This window comes from Neodiprion virginianus, chromosome 5 (genome assembly GCF_021901495.1).
Source record: "Neodiprion virginianus isolate iyNeoVirg1 chromosome 5, iyNeoVirg1.1, whole genome shotgun sequence".
NCBI lineage: Eukaryota > Metazoa > Arthropoda > Insecta > Hymenoptera > Diprionidae > Neodiprion > Neodiprion virginianus.
In genome coordinates, this window is record NC_060881.1 from 4,004,040 (window position 1) to 4,023,628 (window position 19,589).

General features: G+C 40.8%; 1 protein-coding gene across 5 annotated transcripts; it reads right to left on the reverse strand.

Moving 5' to 3' along the window:
* Positions 1-1,757: 1,757 nt before the first annotated feature.
* Positions 1,758-18,738, reverse strand: LOC124305802 (anoctamin-8). 5 transcript variants are annotated; one of them, XM_046765641.1, is made up of 16 exons: positions 18,433-18,738; positions 15,564-15,649; positions 12,700-12,860; positions 11,145-11,421; positions 10,880-11,068; positions 9,813-9,998; positions 9,578-9,730; positions 9,204-9,339; positions 8,367-8,422; positions 7,544-7,618; positions 6,857-7,192; positions 4,871-5,068; positions 4,507-4,798; positions 3,280-3,588; positions 2,896-3,166; positions 1,758-2,465 (listed from the first exon to the last, which is right to left on the reverse strand). In XM_046765641.1, the coding sequence occupies exons 1-16, from the start codon at positions 18,602-18,604 to the stop codon at positions 1,898-1,900; spliced, it is 3,465 nt and encodes a 1,154-aa protein (XP_046621597.1). In that variant the 5' UTR covers positions 18,605-18,738; the 3' UTR covers positions 1,758-1,897. The 5 variants fall into 5 exon arrangements, with proteins under 5 accessions (XP_046621597.1, XP_046621594.1, XP_046621595.1 ...); XM_046765638.1 differs by having other exon boundaries at positions 1,758-2,435; positions 18,433-18,703; XM_046765639.1 differs by having other exon boundaries at positions 6,902-7,192; positions 18,433-18,702.
* Between the last annotated feature and the right edge of the window lie 851 nt (positions 18,739-19,589).

A 19,589-nucleotide genomic window follows, 5' to 3' on the forward strand; every position in this document is an offset into this window, starting at 1 on the left:
TTCTATTTATATTTACACATACATAGTATATAGAAAATATATCTATATATACTACGTTTGCCGAGGGATTTTGGCGATATCTACAATATATGTTCACACACCTTTTGCGTTAAATTCTACGGGTTGATTCGTTATAGAGTGTTTTGGTTTATATTCTATCTTTCCTACTTTCTTTATCTTCGCGGTTTTTATTTTACTCGCATTAGTTTAATACTATTATTAATTATTATACACATTGTGTCTGTTGTAACATATGTGTATGTTTATGCATATACCTATAACGACTAACGTATTTTTCAAATTACGAATACTTCTATCGATGTTTCATTTCAGGGCATTGTACGCTCGTTCAAACGAAAATTCAAAATAAAATAACAAATTTAATTCAATCTCTTACAAGTTTCGTTTTAACTCTCAGCCTCAAACACGTCGTAGGTATGAATAATACTTAGAGGCAACCGGATCTCGACGCTAATGGAAACCGGCTTAATTAACTTCCGAGAATTATTAATTACTAATTCTTGCTCACCTATCAGTAGTACCGCGTTGATAAAGATGGAACGTTGCGATTGTTAATGTTATTATTATTCCAACTATTATTAGTGTTACTACTGTTTTATTTTCAGTTTCATTTTCAAACCTTATTCCGCATGTCACGCGCGCAGCGCTTCTGCAGTTCCGAGGATGATTTATTGCAGGCAGCTATTGCAGCAGTAATTGATTCACTTGATCGATCATCGCGATCTATCGATCTATACGCGACTTGGAATATTATAGAGGAATCAAGTTGGAGTAGGAATTTATTTTTAAATCGTCTTTTAATGACGTGTCGTTTTCTTATTTCTTCTCTCACTTTTTCTTCTTCCTTTTTCTTAAAAATGAATATAACTTCCTGACGTATGTTATATAGACATACATACACACGTGGAGGATCGGACTCGCGTCAATGATCTGGCACACGCGTTACTTTCGGAGTCTAGCTAGATTCTTGCAGGCTACGTTTGCCTGACCTCGAATCTTGCCTCGGTTGACGCAAACTTCTGTATATATTTATCCGCAAAGCCTACGAAGGGACCGATGCGTTATACTGTATGCGGTATAGCTGGCACACTTATAGATTTCTTCATTATACGCAACATTTCACCCTTCGGCAATTATTTCGAAAGAACACGTGTCCTCCTTGCTTCGTAACAGTTGTATGTATTGGACCTGATCTTTGAGCCTCCCTAATTCTCGATCCATGCACGGTTAGCTTCCAATCGGGGCAGGTGTACAATTGGTGAAATTAATTGTAATTGTACTGTCGCAATAGAGACGAATAGCGGGAAAGCTGAATTAAAATTGCTAGAGATAATATCCGAGTTCAATTTTTCCCTAACGACACTATCATTATTCCACCGGACACAAAATTACCTTGAAATTCGCCTTGCATTGTATAATTATGGAGTTTTATGGACGTCTTTGATTCTTAGCGTTTTGTATAAATTAGTTAACAACCCGAATCCTCTGCCACTTGTATAATAACGTATTATGCGATTCGCGAAGAGATAAATTGAAGGATCGTTTATACTAAAACCAACGTGTATAAGTATGCATAAGTCAGGCAAAAAAATACCTTCATACATCTATAAATTACACGGCGTCTTTGGAAGTTTCAAGATGGCGGTGTAAATTTTGAGATTTTACATATAACGCTGTAAGGACGTATTTATATGTTGTGTATTAGCGCGCGCGTGTGTGTGTGTGGATTAAAAATGTTTTAAAAAATAATATTGTGTTTTATTATCATCATCATCATCGGTAATATTATATTTTATAATAATAATAATAATGATAATAATTGTTTCCTCTTTCCTTTTTCCTTTTAACAAAATTACCTATACTACTGATACTAGAACTAATTCTTTCTGCGCATATCCATCGTCGCTATGTCGTCGACCGATATCAATTTCTCGATCGGTATGCAGGAAAGTTCTCCACCGACGCAGGACTGCGGCTGCTGCCACCTCGCCTCCCTCTCAGCGTCCTTGGCCTTGACCTCGGCCTCCTTCGCCCTTCGCTCCTTGAGCTTCAACGAGAATATGGCGACCGACCGCGCCCGCTTCATCAGGCTCTGCTTGACCCTCGTCTTTTTCGCCTCCCGTTCCTCCTTCGACGTCTTTTCGTCCTCCTGACTCGAGACCGTTCTGTTCGAGTCCGACAGACCGCCGTCCGTCTTCTCGTGCTGCTGCGAGTGCCGCTCTCTATGGTCTCGAATCTCCCGGTTATCCTTCTGCAGCTCCCTCTGCTCCCGCAACTCACGCTGCTCCCTCTGCTCCCTCAGCTCTCGCTGCTCTCTCCGATAATCCTGCTGGTACTGGTGCTGGTCCCTCGATTGCTTCTCGGCCACAGCTCGTTCCCGCTCTTTTTCTGGCGAAAATCGGAACTTTTGCGCTCTGTGAGCCATCGCCCACGGCGGCGCCGACCTGCGGCAAATGAAATGGGGTTAGTCTCAGTGTTGCCAACTCAGATTACCATCGTCGTCATTACCAAGGAGTTTCGTGAATCCACTGATACGCCAAAAACCGTATAAAAGTATCGAACCAGCAAAGACATTAATAAATTGATTTTTTCCACTAATTAATCCGCTGCCAACGGTCGATAAATCTCCCCACAAAATCTCTTTCTAAAACTATCCAGTTGGCAACACTGATTTGATCGGCACTGAGTCAGCGCCCTCTGTTTTCGGCTACAAGAAGTACTGACATGTAGCTCGAGACGTCGTAGAATCTTTTGGCCTCGCGGTGGGAGCTGTTCAAATAATAAATTTCTTCTTCTGCCTCGATGAAAGTGATAAGAAACACAAAAATATGGGGGGGTGATACTTTTGTACAAGTGATTCTCAACTCTCCTCACCTTAGCAAATCGCTGTCCGAAGAAGAAGCGAGCTCTTTCGAAACGATGCAGTCGGTTGATCGACGCAGCGCCAGTTCATCGCCACTTCCACTTCCGCTTCCGGTTCCGCTTATCTCCGAGTCGCTTGTTTTTCGTCCCGCGGGTTCCAGGCCTAATCTTCGTACCCAGTCGACGCCCCCGTGGGGACCAATCGTGAGATGGTGACTATAGTGGTCGCTTCCTGGCGTTGATGGTGCGTTTTCGCCGGTCAACCAATCGCGAGATCTTCGCGCTGGAATTATCATAGAGAAAAAAGTTGGGTTTGCCCGGTTTTAATGTTGGCACTGGAGTGACGAATCATCGTCCCAAAATCGTCCCTGTAAGTACGTAAAAAAATTATATCACCTCTTTCTCCGCCGGGGATCGAGGCTCTCGGGGTGTTGTGAACCTCGCGGTTTATGCTGCCGTTGTTTCCGGATCCCAGGGGGCTTCGATCCCCGCTTCCGGGGGTTCCTGGAGTCTCGAGGGGCGGCGGAGTCTCTGCGATTCTGGGTACCGTCGCGGCGCTTGGCGTCGGAGGATTGCTCGGCGTTTGGGCCGTTGATACCAGCCCTGGAGTTCCGGGTTGACTCGAGGTCACGGATTCATCGTCGTTACGCGAAGCGACCGATTCCTGTTCCTCCTCACCGTCGGCTGGACTCACGACGAATCGGCCTGCGACAGAGATTTTGTTACTCTCAAGGTGACATCATTATTATAAACAATTCTTGCCGTCGGTTTGCTACGATCAAAATACCGCGCGACGATTTATTCGTCATAGAAAAAATGATATAGTCGAATTAAAGTTCGAAGCGTGCAGCGCGAGTGGCAGCCATTTTGATTTTTTTCGGTGATGCAGTTTTGCATCATAGCCGAGATCGTACAGGTGTGTTATAGTGATTTATTCTACAAGGAAACTCGTGTCTGAACAGTGATGAGTGTTATTCAGACTATAAATATCATGGAAACTTAATTCCATCGTACCAATTTCAAATGATAACACGATTTGATAAGGTTTGATGTATGTACATACGTTACAAATTACCGGATATTAAAGAGCCTATTAAAACGTCATACATAAGTTGAGTAATTTATCTCGTAACTTATACTGAAATGTAAGCGGTAAAATGTATGTAGGTACTTAAATATACATGTCTCTAATTCGGTAATAAAAACCATATTGTCCGGTCTCGATTTGAGTATGTATATAAAATGTATCCATTCTGCAGCGGTATGACTCATACATAATCGGCTTCATTAAAACCTACACATTGCCAGAGCCTATCAAGCTGACTGTGTTGCAAAGAGTAATATATAAATCCGTTTGCCCGCAAGTTTGTACTTCTGCACTAAAGTCCCGGGAATGGAATACGGAGAAAGCGAGGCACAGCGTGCACTTATCGTGAAAAAGCGAGGAACTTGTAAGGATTCGAACGAGTATATATCGAAGCAGGTGTTTTGCCTCATCGAAAAATAACCGCCCGAGGATAAGGAACGATTTCTCCTCATCTAGCGCATGATTGTACACAGAAAGGCGACGAAGCGATTTCGAAACCGCTAGGCATTGCAATAGCGACTTTCTATTCCTCTTACCGATCACGGTCGGCGGTTGTTGCTCCGGCGAAGGGGTCGAGGAGAGTCGGCGAACGGCTTCGCGTCTCAGGAATTCAACCTTTGCCATTTCGGTCGCGACCCAGCTCGGAATATCGGGTATAGCGCAGACAATGACGAATCTAATAGCGAGCATGATGTGCTCGAGAGCGACGATCAGGAGGATAGTTTGGGTCGCCGACATCTCGGGGAACATCCTCTGCACCTGGCCACTAAGGCTGATCAATCCGCAGTTGACGAGAATTGCGACCAGTCCCATCGCCTCCATCGCGTTCTGCCGAGAAAATACACGTGAGGTTGATTCGGGAAGCTTTGGGAAACACGAACCAGGCGTTCGTTGTTTTACCTGCCAAGTACCGATGTTCGATACTCTTCTGCCGAAGGGTCGCTGAAGAACGAAGCAAAGCTTGAAGGCGTCCCCTCTGAGCTCCAGCAAATTTCCCAAGAGGGCCGCAACTGCCGCCAATGGAAACGCCGACGAAAATAGGCAGACGTATCCCAGCTGGGAGAGCATTTCCAGGTGTTCCGAAAAGGCACCGTCGTACTGTAAAACATTTTTGGGACTTCTTATTAAGGTCGTTTCTCAATGTTTCCCCATGACTCGGGTGCGTTTCTTTTCAACACCGCGTCTTGTGTATACCGACAAAATTCGCACTCCATGAATGACGCAGGCTACGTATATGTATAATGATTCTGAATTTGAAATTTACAACTGACGAATAGTTTCTATATGCATCAGTGCTTTGCGATCAATCGATTAATCGGCAGATTCGATCAATCGGTTTTGTTATTTAAAATCGATTTTTACCCTTTTTCCAATCAATCGATTATTCGATGACTTCGATTCGTATAACGATTAACCTGCAGAATCACCATGAGACAACTTTGATTAATCGATTAATCGAAAAAAGGATGATTCGAAACCGTCGATTAATCGATTAATTGGAAAAAAGATTAACCGAAATCGTTCGTTAATCGAAAAAACGATTAATCGATTGAATTGTACAGCACGTAATTGAATGAATTTCATAACGATTATTAGATGACCATCCACTTTCTCGAACAGCGCTTTTGAGTAGAAAATTGTTTCCTCGAACCGTAGGAATTTGTGAGAATTAATGCTTATGGCAATTTGTTGGTCGTAAATTATAGAGACTTGCAATATCCTTTGCCGACGTTTTCTTCGCATCCATAAAGTGCGAAATGTATCTTTTCCTTAATTTTACGTTCATTCTCGATTAATCTTGCTCTGGCAAATGTGAATTTTCTAATCTAACACTGATAGCTGCGAGTGTCGGGACTGGGGCTTAAGTGCAGACAAATTAAACGTAATGACTAACGATAAGACGTTCAATGTTACAAAGCGCCGATTTGATTGAATATGATATGTAATAAGAGGTATAACGAATGAGTATGACAACTGTGTTCACATTGTTATGTATAATAATGATATGAATTACCTTCTTAGGAGAGATCTGCACGTGCAGTGAGTGTGATGTCGTTGAATGATGAAAAATGGAAAAAAAAATCATTTTTGAAAAAATTGCGGTAAAAAGTATAACAACGATATTTCACAGACGAAACACAAGACGACATGATTAACGAATGTTAGCAATAAATCTATTGACAAGGCGTGATAAGGAACCTATTATAATGTAATTATTTTGTCGTTGTTGTTGTGCTTGTTTTTCTTACTACATCGTGATCAAAAGATACAAAAAAATAAACAAATTACTTACTGACATGAGAACATAAAACGATTATGATTAATGGTGATGGTGCGATTTGGATTATAAAAAAAGAAAAATAAAGTGTTCCCAACTTAGAATGAGAAGAATGAAAAAGCACGTTGCACGTTTTTTTGTGCCACCGAATTACTTGCAACCTGATTATTATTTCGTTCATGCTTGTGCAATATAATTACCGTGGCTTTGTAGATAATATGTGATATCAGTATCTGTCAAAGTGAAACTAGGTCAAGACAATTCCCGAAAAACGTTGTTCTCTTTACTTACAATTAGTTCTATGGTAAAAATATGCTTTCTTATTAGCAGATAAATACGAAGATAACATCGATCAGAATCGAATTTCATCACGAATCTTTATTCCTCGTAATTTTACGATTTATTCTTTACGCGAAACTAACGAAGGATGAAAACGTGTCAATAAATAATTTTCAAATCTTTCCAAATTGACAGACACGTGTTACCGACAAGTGGGTTAAATTGCAGATAATAAACAACGTGAATCCAGGATGGACGAGCAGGATTTTAATAAGACGAAAAAAGGGGTTGAGAGTAGTGTGAAAATCGTCTACGTCTATAAATCAAACCTTCAAGGCACTGTCACTAAGTAGGAAATTTGAGGGGTGTCCTACTCTATACAACGAGCTTTCCAGCTCCGCCTGGCTGACGTTTCGTTTTCCCTTTCCCCGGTTTTCCTCCTTCGCATCATCCTCGGGATTCCTCTTCCGCTCTTTAGCTTCCCGCGCATTTTCCGAATCGGGAATTTCCTCTTCGCCAGGCGGCGGTCGCGCCTCGCTGGGACTCAGGGCCCCGAACAATTCGAAACTCAAACGAGCCAATCGCAGCTGTTCAACCAGGTACGGAACTGCCGATTCCTTCAGGTTACCGATCACTTGTCGAGCTATCAAGAGGGCGGCCAGTTGCTGAGGAAAATAGACAGTTGGTCAACGAGCAAAGAAATCGAGCCTCACCGATTCAATAAAAGAGCAGGTTTTACTCAATATTGTGGGAAAAGACGGACGCGTTAGATTTTTTGGCAAATTATACTTCGTGAAGTATAGAATTTACTCTAGAAATAGTAAAAATCACCGAGTGCGGTAGGGTGGTTTCATTTTTTAAATTTGTGTTTTTTGTTAAGCTGTCACATTTCTATATATTTTTTTTTTTTCATCAAAAACCCTTATTTGTTCCTCTTTTTCACATTTTTTTTAGTAAAATCTGTTCTTTTTCTTTTCTCCGTGTTTAATTCCGTCGTTTTTCACTCTCGCGCTTACCTCTTTCAATCTCTCCTGGTCTTGGAGGTAAAACGCGATGTAGAAGAGAGAGAGAAACGAGTTGACGAACTGAAACTGAAGCGAGACGTGTTAGAATTGCAAGGAAATGATCCGTTACGGAACGGACGCGAAGCACGATACCATTTATGCTTTCGTTCCGCATTTCGTTTGATTTCGAAAATGATGCTTGCTTAATCACATTATTTAACTTTGTTTTATTTTTTTCACATGAGATACGATCCGGAGGTTTGATAATCGGATTTCGCTAATTGCACTACGGTTCTATGTTCACACGGATAAAATTCGCATGCGAACAGCACAGAGACAACCAAAGCGTATAATTATGTAGCATAAACTGACTAAAAACGGGAAATAATAATACGGTAATAACCAATATACGGATTCCCATATATATTCGATGTTACAAACAGATTGAGTTGAAGCGGTTTAAAACAAGTATTGAATTATCGTGTTTGTACCGTAATTATTTGATTTCGAAATGCGGGAAATTTTGAGACTAGGAAAATTTCACAAGAACAATAGAAAAAAAGTAAAAAAAAATTAAAAAAAAATAGAACAAACGAGAAATTGGACGGAGAGAAAAAAAGATACAAAACAAAAAAAACTTGGAAGTTGTAAAATGATAAATAAATTTGCATCATTGCAAAGATGTTATGTATATGGGTAATACGAGGTGTGTGTATATACATGTATATATATGTATACACGTACATCAACACAGATACAGAATGTGTAAAAAAATAAAAAAATACGGTTAAAATACACAAATTGTCAGCTAAAAAAATTTCTTTAACTCATTTACCAGGGCCACCTTGTAGATCAGATGATTCTCATATTCGGTGTCGAGCCGATAGTTTTCTGCGTCCCAACATACAAAAATCATAGATACTATCTAACGTGTAGCTGGCTCACATTATTCTACTCTCGGAATCTAAGTATATGTATAGATTTAGAATTAGTAAATATGCGATAATCGAATTTAAAAAGTACGAATTTAATTCATGATACGAGGTAATTCGAGGGTGGGGCAAAAAAAAAACGGATTAAGGGGTATCAAAAAACGTGTCTTAAAAAATATATATCTTTCTCCCAAAATTGGTGTTCTCTAATATTAGCTATAACGTAAAAAAGGGTATGAAAGAGAAAAAACGTTACGTTATAAAACGTTACTTGGGATATCGTGATCAGTCCAGGTATGATGATGTATAGTATGAAGAACAAGCTATAAGCTGTGAGAAGAGGTGGTAAATATGTATACACATATGTATTTATATATATGTAATGTAAAAATGTATCATCTACTGTAATAATTTATCTAGTTTTTCAAATCGTGCATTAATGTATACATAAGGTATATAGACTGAAAGGTGGTTACATAAGTATAACATTATTATAGGTATGAATTGTACACGGGACGATAATTGAACACTATTATAATGTAACGTGTAATGTGCGTGAAGAAATTCACCGGTTTGCATGTGTCTTTTTTTTTTCCTTTTTTAATCAGCATTTCGGCTAAACGACCGACGTGTGTAATTCAGCTACGTAATTGAACTGTTGAAAAAACTAAAGAGGAAAGAAACTTGGGTGACAGAATCTGTGGGTGAGTAAAACAGGTGATAGATTTCAGTAGGCTTACCCATGTCGTTGAGACAGACCGCGACCTTGAAGTATGCCTCGTCCATCAGGGTGATAACCACCGCGAGAAGAACCTTCGGCACGTAGCTCAGCCAGAATCCGTAACCAGCAGACTCGAGTCCGGCGTCCCACCAGTCCTGAAATTGAAAGAAAATAGAAGAGAAATAAGAAATTGTAACATTGACTTCATGGAACAACGGTGACTTATACGTTCATCGATGATCGCAGGTAAATATGGTCTCGCGGATGATTGATAGATTAATTTTTCACCTGCACAGTCGAGACATTAAGTATGATTCGATGGAGGAACTGGATGGTCCGAATATGCTAATCCTACTTTCGAACGGTGGTAGGATAAAATTGTCAAAGTCTCACCTGCACTTGGAAGCTCACAATCATGACGATAAATACTAAGAATAGGCACACCGCGATCACTGGTATGCTGACCAAGTATCGAAAGACGTTTCGTCTCCAGGCCGGGTAAGTTGGTTCCAGTCTTCCGGTGACCGGCGACCTCTCAAGCGTACCCTGGAAGAGAGGAAAGAGTTCCAGAGGCGACAGTTTCGTTGGTATATCAAGAATTTCATTGGAGTTACCAATATGGTCTCACCGTGAAGAGAGGCCGTGGTTCGACAAGCAGGTCGTCGCGTTGGTCGAGGGTTCCCCATCGGTAGGCCAATTCGGCACCACGTCGTTTCCAAGTCTCGAGATAAACGGTGGCCCAGACGACGTTGAATATCGAAAACAATACGTAGGCCACATCCTCCACCGCCTGGTTCCGCCCGATGATGCCGACCTGCGATTGGAATTGGAGGTGTCTTAGATGGGCCGAGGGTTTGGGGTGAAAGTGCGAGTATTCTTAAGGATCGTGGATCAATCATTGACGGAAAAATTGGATACCTGATCCTTTTAGTGACAGTGGGATGCGCAGTGTCCTACGTCAAAAATTTGCATATCCTACCCTTATCATAATTTATTTACAACTTCAAATGTTCTTTGTTACTTCGTGTAACTCCAAAAATCCCCCGAGTAACAAGTTTCAGCTGGAATCATCGAATTTTGATAGGTTATCGATTTTAAATTCGCTGTCTTGGATCCGCCATCTTGGATTTAGAAATTATCAAATTCTGAATGCAGATTCCTTTCCGATCGCAATTGACGGTAGTATTTAAGCATCGCTATAGACTGTAGTAACCGTTGCAGTTAGTTTGGTAGGGTATTGATTAAATAGACTGCATCATCAAACTTCGAGTCAAGAATATACAGCTCGCAAACAAACTGCGATGAAAACTGCTTATCGTTAGACAGTTTATGGTAATGATCTGCAGGTACTACCGTTAATTGTTGAAATGAATCCTGCCGGCAAGTTCGCGGTAAATGAGTAAGGTAAGTGTACCGGTTATTGACACGCTTAATTTATCGACCCTTTTATGTTACAAAATTATAAATTTACCGCAGAAATTGTGAACGTCTGTCTGGATGACAAAAACGAATTGCTAGAGGATTAGACACTGGAAATTTATTGTTTGATAATTTTGGGAACACCAAAGATCAAACACATACAACGAAAAAAGGTCAATAATTGGGACAGGGTCAATAAGTGGTACACTTACTTCACACACTGGGTTGGAATGGAATCGTCAATGACTGATCCATAGTTATCGGAGTGGAACATACCCAGTATATGACACCCACGGCAGCCGGAACGATTAGGGCGGTGGTGTAATGGCCGAGCCAAGCAAAGTACATGGTTATCTTGACCCCGAAGTATCGACAAATGTCGTCGAGAGGTTGGGGGCTGAGAAAAGCGCGGACCCAAGTCCTCTGGAGCTTTTCCAAGGCCGGTAACTCGTGGAGTGGAAATACCTGGGAAAATCGGCACGGCGATTAGTCTGTCGACCGGGATGTCGACGCAATAACGCGAGGTCGAGGTGATACACACTTGGGAAATGACCCCGGCAGAGATGCACTTCGGTACGATGGCTTGACCCTCGATTAGCTTGAGTCCAGGAAGGCTGTGCAGGTCTTGTTGACCCGCCCGCAGAGTGTGGAGAAGATGGAGAACCAGGGACTGTCTTTCCTGGGTGGTGAAGAAGCCGGCCTCGTCGTCGCTACCTTCGAAAAAGCTCGTCTCCGTTCCTACGAACTCCTTAAGACCACCGCCAAACTCCTGACGCAGCCTTTTCGGCAAGTGGACTTCTTCCGCCGCCTTCAGGAGGCTGCGTTAACAGCCGGAAAATATCAGAGGGTCGTTTCAAGACCCTTTCGAACGACTCTACTACCGATAATCGATTCCTCTCGCACTCGCGCTATACATATACGACCTCCTACCGAGGTGACTGAGTCAAGTTTCCGATTCGATTTTCAGTAAAAATCAAATCCCCGGGGTTCTTCGCCTCCTTTTACCGCCTTTCTTTATTCCGTTATCCTCTATCATCGAATCCCTTTTGCCGCTTTACTTTGCTCACACAAGACTCTCGGAAAACGCAGTTTAGCCTCCTCATTCACTCCTCATTCAACATATTCCACGGTTGGTATACGTGTGTGATAATTATTCATCCAAAGGGTTGCCACGTACAATGTCTTTCTACCGCTCAATATATAAAAACACCTTTTTTTTATCAATGTATCATTAGAAGCCGCACGGCAACCGGGCCGGAATCGCCTATATAAAGTTTTATTGATATATTACAGACGGTTGTAATAACAAGCGATAGGCAACTGGCGGCATATATACGTAACGTCGTTATACCTACACTTCGATTAACTTTATTGCACCTTTAAGTAGCAACGACACTGTCGATGGTCTGGCGATGTCGATTACCGCTGTCATAAATTGAACGGGAAGAACGCGAAAATTGGTAACTCGACGAATCTCAAAGAAGCGAATTATTCTATCATGAATGGAAATAAGGATAACGTTGTGAGCGAGGGGTTAATCACTCATGGATTTAATGTATGTACACATGATTTCAATATTACAAAGGTTTTAACAGATTTCGAATGGTTGCAAAAAATTTCAGAGGTTATCAAACGATTTCAAAATGTTTCAAAAGATTATAAGAAACCTCAGATGATTTCAAATATTTCGAATATTTCAAGAATTGCAATTGACTTCAAGATATTACAAAAGATTTTTACAGATTTCAAAGATTTCAAGACATTACAAATGTTTTCAGACGATTTCGGGAGATTTCTAATAAAATTAGGAGATTTCATAAGATATCAAGAGACTTCGGAAGATTTTTAAGGACTCCCAACAGATTGTAAGTGATTTCAAACGATTTCTAAGAACTTCAAGAGATTTCACAGGTTAAAAAATATTATATTTCAGAAAATTTCAAAGATTTCAAGAGATCTCACAAGATTCACGGACAGGTGTACACCAGGAATGATTAACTCCTCGGTTAAGAGTGACTTCTTAGTTACGCGTAGGTGAAAAAAGTTTCCTCGAACCTCGAGTCATCTTAACATGGATTACAGAGGCGTATATTTACACTGGAAACGGAGCCGTGAGGTAAAACCCGTAGCTGTCGGAAGATGTGTGATGACGAACGTGAACGACAAGTCCAGGAGTCCCAGCTCTGAGTCGTCCCAGAAGCCACATCAGAGTTTCGTCCCGTGCGCCGCTGGGGAACATGACCACGACATCGCATTCCTGAAAACGAGGAAGAAACGAGACGATGCAGTCATTCAGGAACCCCGGCTGATAATGTTTTGTAAGAATTCAGCGTGTAATTTATTACATGATTTATCTTGTACGAATCATCAGATATACTTATAGATCAAAGTTCATTTAGTTCACTGTATTATTGATTATACGATTTTTGATCCAGTATTTCCATGATTTGTGCTTTCGTAATTTATTACAAATTTGATGCAATTCACGAAATAAATCATGTAATAAATTACACTCTCAATTTTTTCAAAACATTCTGTGATTTGACACATGAACATTTTCTCTTGGTAGACGTGCCGCAGATAAACTCGGTTATTATTTATCGATCCCGGAGAAGCGTGTGTGCAGAGAAGGGTATAACTATAAAGTTCGTCTCTGTAACGTTGGACGGAAATTAGCATCATCTGGATCGTGATTGCCTGATGCATGCAGAACTTCGGACCATCGCGTCGGTGTGTGCGAGGAAATAAAAAAAGAAATTTTAAAGAAATTTGCCAGCTGGCAGTTTCAATCGTCGAATGGATCCAGCAGCCAGTTGCAGCTGGTTGGAAAGAGAATCGGAACCAGGCTCAGCTCTACGTCGCAATTATCTACAGTAGGATGCAGCATGCCGGGTTCGATATCGCGTCGGGTTTTCAACCCTCCAGAAGCCACGAGAACTGCGCCGAGATAATGTTGTTTTGGCATTTTTCCAAATTCTTAACCTCTCCCACTGCGATGTAGAAACGCACGAGAATTTGGGTATAATTTCGCTACTCGCGATCTCGTTGCTTGGCCGAAAGAAATTGGCCGAGACAGACTGTCTCGAGCCCTTTTCCTCTCGGTTTTATCAAATATTAGCGAAGTTGCTCACGATTCTTTTATACAACAAGAGTATGTTACGCGTTCTTTCACGAAGCACGAAATTGAGGTTAGGTTCGCGTAATGTCATATTTCTTCGCGACAGCGCATGCGCGCAGTACGGAAAAGACCACTTTTCAACTCCCAAGACTCCTAAAATTGGTATTTTCAGTACTTTGTGTGCGGAAAACAGGCATGGAAACCGCGTAAAACCTTAGATTTTTCCCCCGTATTTTACTACAGACTTCAAATCGGAACTCTGTGGTTTTACCAGCCTGTAGCCTGAAAGCTATAAGCGAACGTATTCGGTATCCCCTCAGATTAACTCCTGACTCTGAAAACGTTCGATGTATAGATAAGCACTACATCCAACTTATATACCTGTACGTATACGTATATAAGGTACGAGTTGAAGGTTGGCTGGAGAGATTTGTTCGGGTGACTGATATTTATTTACTCGCTTCTTCAAATATCGTGATATAACCAACAGCGATCTAAATTGCACTCCTCCCGTATCGAGAAAAAACGAGAGAATAAATATCGTTTGATTGAAGAATAACGACGATGAATGCTTGCGTAGAAGCTTATTTCCGTATTGAAAAACTTATCTTTCGCTGTTATCATATTTCACTAAGTCTCATTTCTTGTATTAAATGCCGTTATAATCCGTTGTAGGCTACCGGTACTAGAAAATAACTAATATAGAAATACAGTAAAAATGATGAGAATACTTTTAATGTCAGAGCGAGTTATTCAACGAGCTTGAATGGGAAAAAAGTTTTGCCGATGTTTTAACCTTTACTGTGTTTTATCACCGGTACGTTCGACCTATACTCCTCCAGTATCCCACAGGTGCTTTATTTCATCTCTCCGTTTGATGTCTGGATCACGTATATACACACACACACACACATATATATATATATAAACTAGCAGCCCATCCCGGCTTCGCACGGGCATATAATAATATTAAGTAATAATATAAATGTTATTTTTCTAGAAACTCACTGTAAACATTGTGTATTTTCTTTTATTATATTATTATATGCCCGTGCGAAGCCGGGATGGGTTGCTAGTTATGCTGTTAAAATGTAGCTCATATGACACGTTCGTAGATTTACCATAGCAGCGCCATCTATTGATTACTTACTCAACCCAGTCGAAAGGTATCGACATCTGTTAGAATCATTCGGAGTTAACAGATAATTGTGACTGTCAAATAATAACAGACAAATAATTAGCAATATATTATAATTGCGACTATAATTTGAGATTTAAACTATCCTATCTCTCAAGTTGGATCGAACTGCACATGGTGTGCGTATTTTATTATAATCGGTTAAGTGGTTTAGGAGTCCATTGAGGACAAACATCGTGACACGAGATTTATATATATTAAGATAAAAAAACTATGTACGTATCGCGTATTGATACACCCGCGTATTTCATAGACTATATAAGTAATACTTTTCGGAATATAAAAAGCCCCGTCCAGGTTCGTTCGATAGAATTCTGACGCGTATTTCGCTCATCGCTGAACACGTTCTCAACGTAGGTATATTATAACAAGGTTATACGAGTCCTCGACTCAACGAGCTGAATCGATACCTCCACCACGTTTCCGCCTAACGATAAACTCAAATTCCGTCATCCCTTGGCTGATTCAGGGACTTTTTTTTTTTTATTGGTGTGCGTGTCGCCAGTCAAGATCCGCGGAAAAGTTCTCCCAATTAATGTTCGCAAATAATTGGCGAGACCATTGCGACGCCCAGTTCGATCCGAGGGGCGAAAAGTGCGACTTGTTCTCATTACGAAGGTAGGATTTTTGCATGTTCTACGAACCTGCGTGGGCACTTTTTGTATCCATAGGCGGCGGGGGGTCATCAGATGACCCGTACATGGTATTTTGCGTCTGAGGAGACGCGAGGCTGGAATGAAAAGAGAAAAATCGATTAGTTCGTGCAGAAAGTTCTCGTGACATGATTTAAACGTAACGGAAGTCGCTTTTACAAAGTCGTTTACCGGGTTGGCTTTACCGAACTGAATAGAAAATGTACAATTTCGAAGTGTCTCTTTTTCCACGTATATACATACGACCGTTTTGGATAATTCTGAACACAATTTCTAGAATGCATAAAATTTTTCACCAACTATTTTCAACTAAAATCATGTAAGAACCTGCGACTTATTTTCTTTGCGCTTTCTTCTAGATTTTATTCACAGCTACGGCAAACAATTAAAGCAGTTTTTTCTCACGCAGATGAAAACATTACTCAAAGAATTGAATAAACATTGTACGACAGGTTTTGTTTTGTTTTTTTTTCTTTCTAATATAACAACAAACACTTTAAGACAAAGCAATTAACGCTGAGCGTTGTTCAAATATTGACAATTTACTCACCATACAGAGAATGTTTGCACAGATTTTTCATCTCGTAATCATATTTAATTCTTTTGTTTCCATCCCGGTTTTTGAGGCGCGTAAATTATTGCACACTAGTATTTGAATATGAAATTAAATATTTCAGGTAAACCGGTAGAGAAAGACAAGAGATTCGTACTTCTACAGGTGTTTGAACTGTCGCGCCCGACGAATTATACAAGCATTGAACAAATTACCTCGCTCCGAAGGTCTCCGTGACGAACAATTCTCGCTGATAATTATAAATAACAATCATTATTTACGGTACGAATTAATTAACGTTGTTAATTACTTTGCAAACCTGTCTAAACTTTTCTCCACTACGTGTGCCTGATTAGCCGTGAATTTATTACTACATCTCTCAGACCAATATTAGCGCATGTAGATCGTTACGAATTGCGTAACTCCTATAATTTTGTTCTAATTACAAAAACTGTCGTTGATATTTCGCGGATATTTGACTTCAGTTTGTTTTGTTTCGATTTAAAAATTTAACGGTACTCAATTAATGTGAAACGTAATGTGAAGAATGCAAGAAACTAGTATAATTGATAACAGAATTGTTGTATTCTATGGAGCTGATCAATGATCAATGGAAAAAAAGCACACAAAGTTGGAATTTTTCGCATCAGGCTCCCGTCCGTTTATTTATTATTTTCTAAAATTGTTAGTACTGCATTAGGAAGATTTGCCCGATTGTGCGAATTTGTATGCAAGGTAAAAAGTAAAAAAGAACCAAGTAGCTGGCAAAAACAGGAAATTCCTGTTATCCGTTTTGCCCATTACACGATTCGCATGTGGAACGTGTACGCTGGGGTACAATTTCGGACATTAACCACCCCTGCCGCTTTCTGTATCGCGAAAAGAGTTTTTGCGCGTAAGTTATTCATGCAGAAGGCTCGCGCAGCTGACTATACTTTTGTAAGTTTGTACACATACCGAAACGGGTGTGTGTCGCTGCTCGAGTGCGAAACTGGACTAGATAGCTGCCGTATAACTTCGCCTTGGAGTCTTGGCTCTATTCGTTAATTCTGACGTTATACCTTACGGAGGGTTTGCGAAAAAGGAAGAGGAGAAGAAAAGAAAAAATAATAAAAAAAATTACACAAGAACCAGACCGTAGGCACTATTCGAGGATAAAAGGAGTTCGCAAAGATCAGATAAATTCGGGACAATGTACGGATCTTCTGCAATGCGACTATACTGTGGTACCTCATCATCAATACTACCACATGGGATCGCGTGTTGGGAGTAAAAGCCCATGTGGGTTATTCGAACCGAAGGTTTTTCCGACTCCCATGGGTTGCCAATATGGCTTTCATTTCTATCTTATTAAATGTCCAGAGAATATTGCGTGCCACAGAAGCGACAGGAATTACGGTTTCGTGAGCTCAGCCTGACTCCCCAGGATTAATCTTCGAAAGCTGTATAGATTACAAATGTGAACCGTAGGGCCTGTTGGACTAATTTTCTCGAGCAAAAATAATAAACCGAGAGAACGTATACAAGTAATATATATATATAAATATACTTGGGAATTGCGAGTGATGCTTATCACGATAATATAATCCTTTAATGTGCAGTTCCGAATTTTCCACGTGCAGTCGGGGAATAGTGAGGCTCAATCCGAATTAGAGGCTTTCGAGTTGTACAGTTGAGAGCGTTTCTCCGTGAACGGATTTCTAATGCATAGTTATGCGTCTCTGTACCGTGGGGATGAAAATCGCGGTTGCGGTAACTGGAGCGAACTCGATTGAATTGCTCAAAGATACGCAATCGCGAAGCATTGAGGTGCAGTAACGGTTGGGTAAATCGGAATCAGTCTGGTTGGTGTAAGATATGCCAAAGCTTGACGATACGAAGGGGTGGCGGAAAGAAGTTGGCGATAAATCAAAAAAAAAAAACGTGACAGGCGTACATAAATTCAAATATTAGAAATCAACATGGCCGCCGTTGTTACGCTTCGGATTTAATTTTGACCGTAGGATTATTACCGTAGTTGAATATCCACCGAACGGTACTCGACGTCGAGGAAAATGACGGCAAGAATGTTTCAGCATCCGTTTCATCGTCGAAAATATTTTCGGGTCGGAGAATTTGGCAAAAGAAATTGACGCGTGCGTAAAAGTGCGTGCATCGCAATACATCTACGCGTTAGCTCCTTATTGTAGATTACATGAAAACATGCAGGGATGACAACATTCAGAATCGAAGGTGAAATCTGGGGGAATACGACTTGGGAACGGGGTATGAATTTTTCTCTGCAGAGTTTAACACCGAGTTTCTCACCTTTGTCGAGTGTCTCTTTAGCCGCGTGGATGACTTTTCTCCGTCGCAAACCATCCCCGGATGACGCAACGTCTACCTCGTTAACGCTCACGACGCACTCGTTATCCACGAATTCTTCAGCTGCAGTGTGATTTGATTTAACCCCAGGGGCTGACCCCTCGCCGCCTGACATGCTGTCCTGAGGCACAGGGCAACGACAAGGTCCCTCTTTCAGGACCTTTACGTTTGTACTGAAACAACCGCTCGGGATTCTCACCCCCGCGTTTGCCGCTCGGCTCAAACCGCCATCTGTCGGGGGTGGCGACACTCCAACCCCCGATCAATGAGAGTCTCCGACACTCTCTCTCTCTCTCTCTCTCTCTCTATTCCACCCCCCTATTTTCTTCTTCCATCGATGTATACGTGCGTGCGCTACGTGCAACGATATGGATATTTACCCATCCACTGGGTGCAGCTCGCCACTTCACTGTCCCTACGCTGGATGCCAGATACCATGTCTACTCAAAGACGCTGGTTTAGACGGTTTTGGGGTCAAACAACTCCGCCCGCGTCGATACAACCCAGTCATGATAATCTGTCGCCACAGTTCTGTAGAACCATTGGTACTTCGGAAATTTTCACAGACTTTATCTACGAATAGAAAAAAATATAAGGTGAAGTTCATTGGGTAACTCGATATGTATTGCTCGAAAGTATCTGTGAAGTTCATTTCAGTGTTCTTCATTTTCTCCACGGTTTTGTCCGAAATACTCGAAATTAAATATCTCATAATTAACGGCATTGACCGAATTTTAAGAAAATCAAATTAGGAACGTTTTTCTCTTTCGTTACATGCAACTTATGTGAACTAGACGATCCGAATAATTGCTCGAGTTACTTGGAGCTCATTCCACTATAAGAAAAAACGAACTGAAATGTCGTCGATCCAATACCCAAATTTAGTTTCAATTAAATGTCTGTAAAATTGAGAATACAGCCTAATTTGAAATTATGAATAGTAAATTTTTTATAATAATTCACACGGAATAAAAAAATCGAATCAATCTTAAGAACCTTTCTTTTCTTACTTCCATCGTGTTTGCGTGTAATAAGTATAATTTACACAAGAATTTTAACACGTACATATTTGCGATGCGTGGTGCGTACGAAAGGCTTAT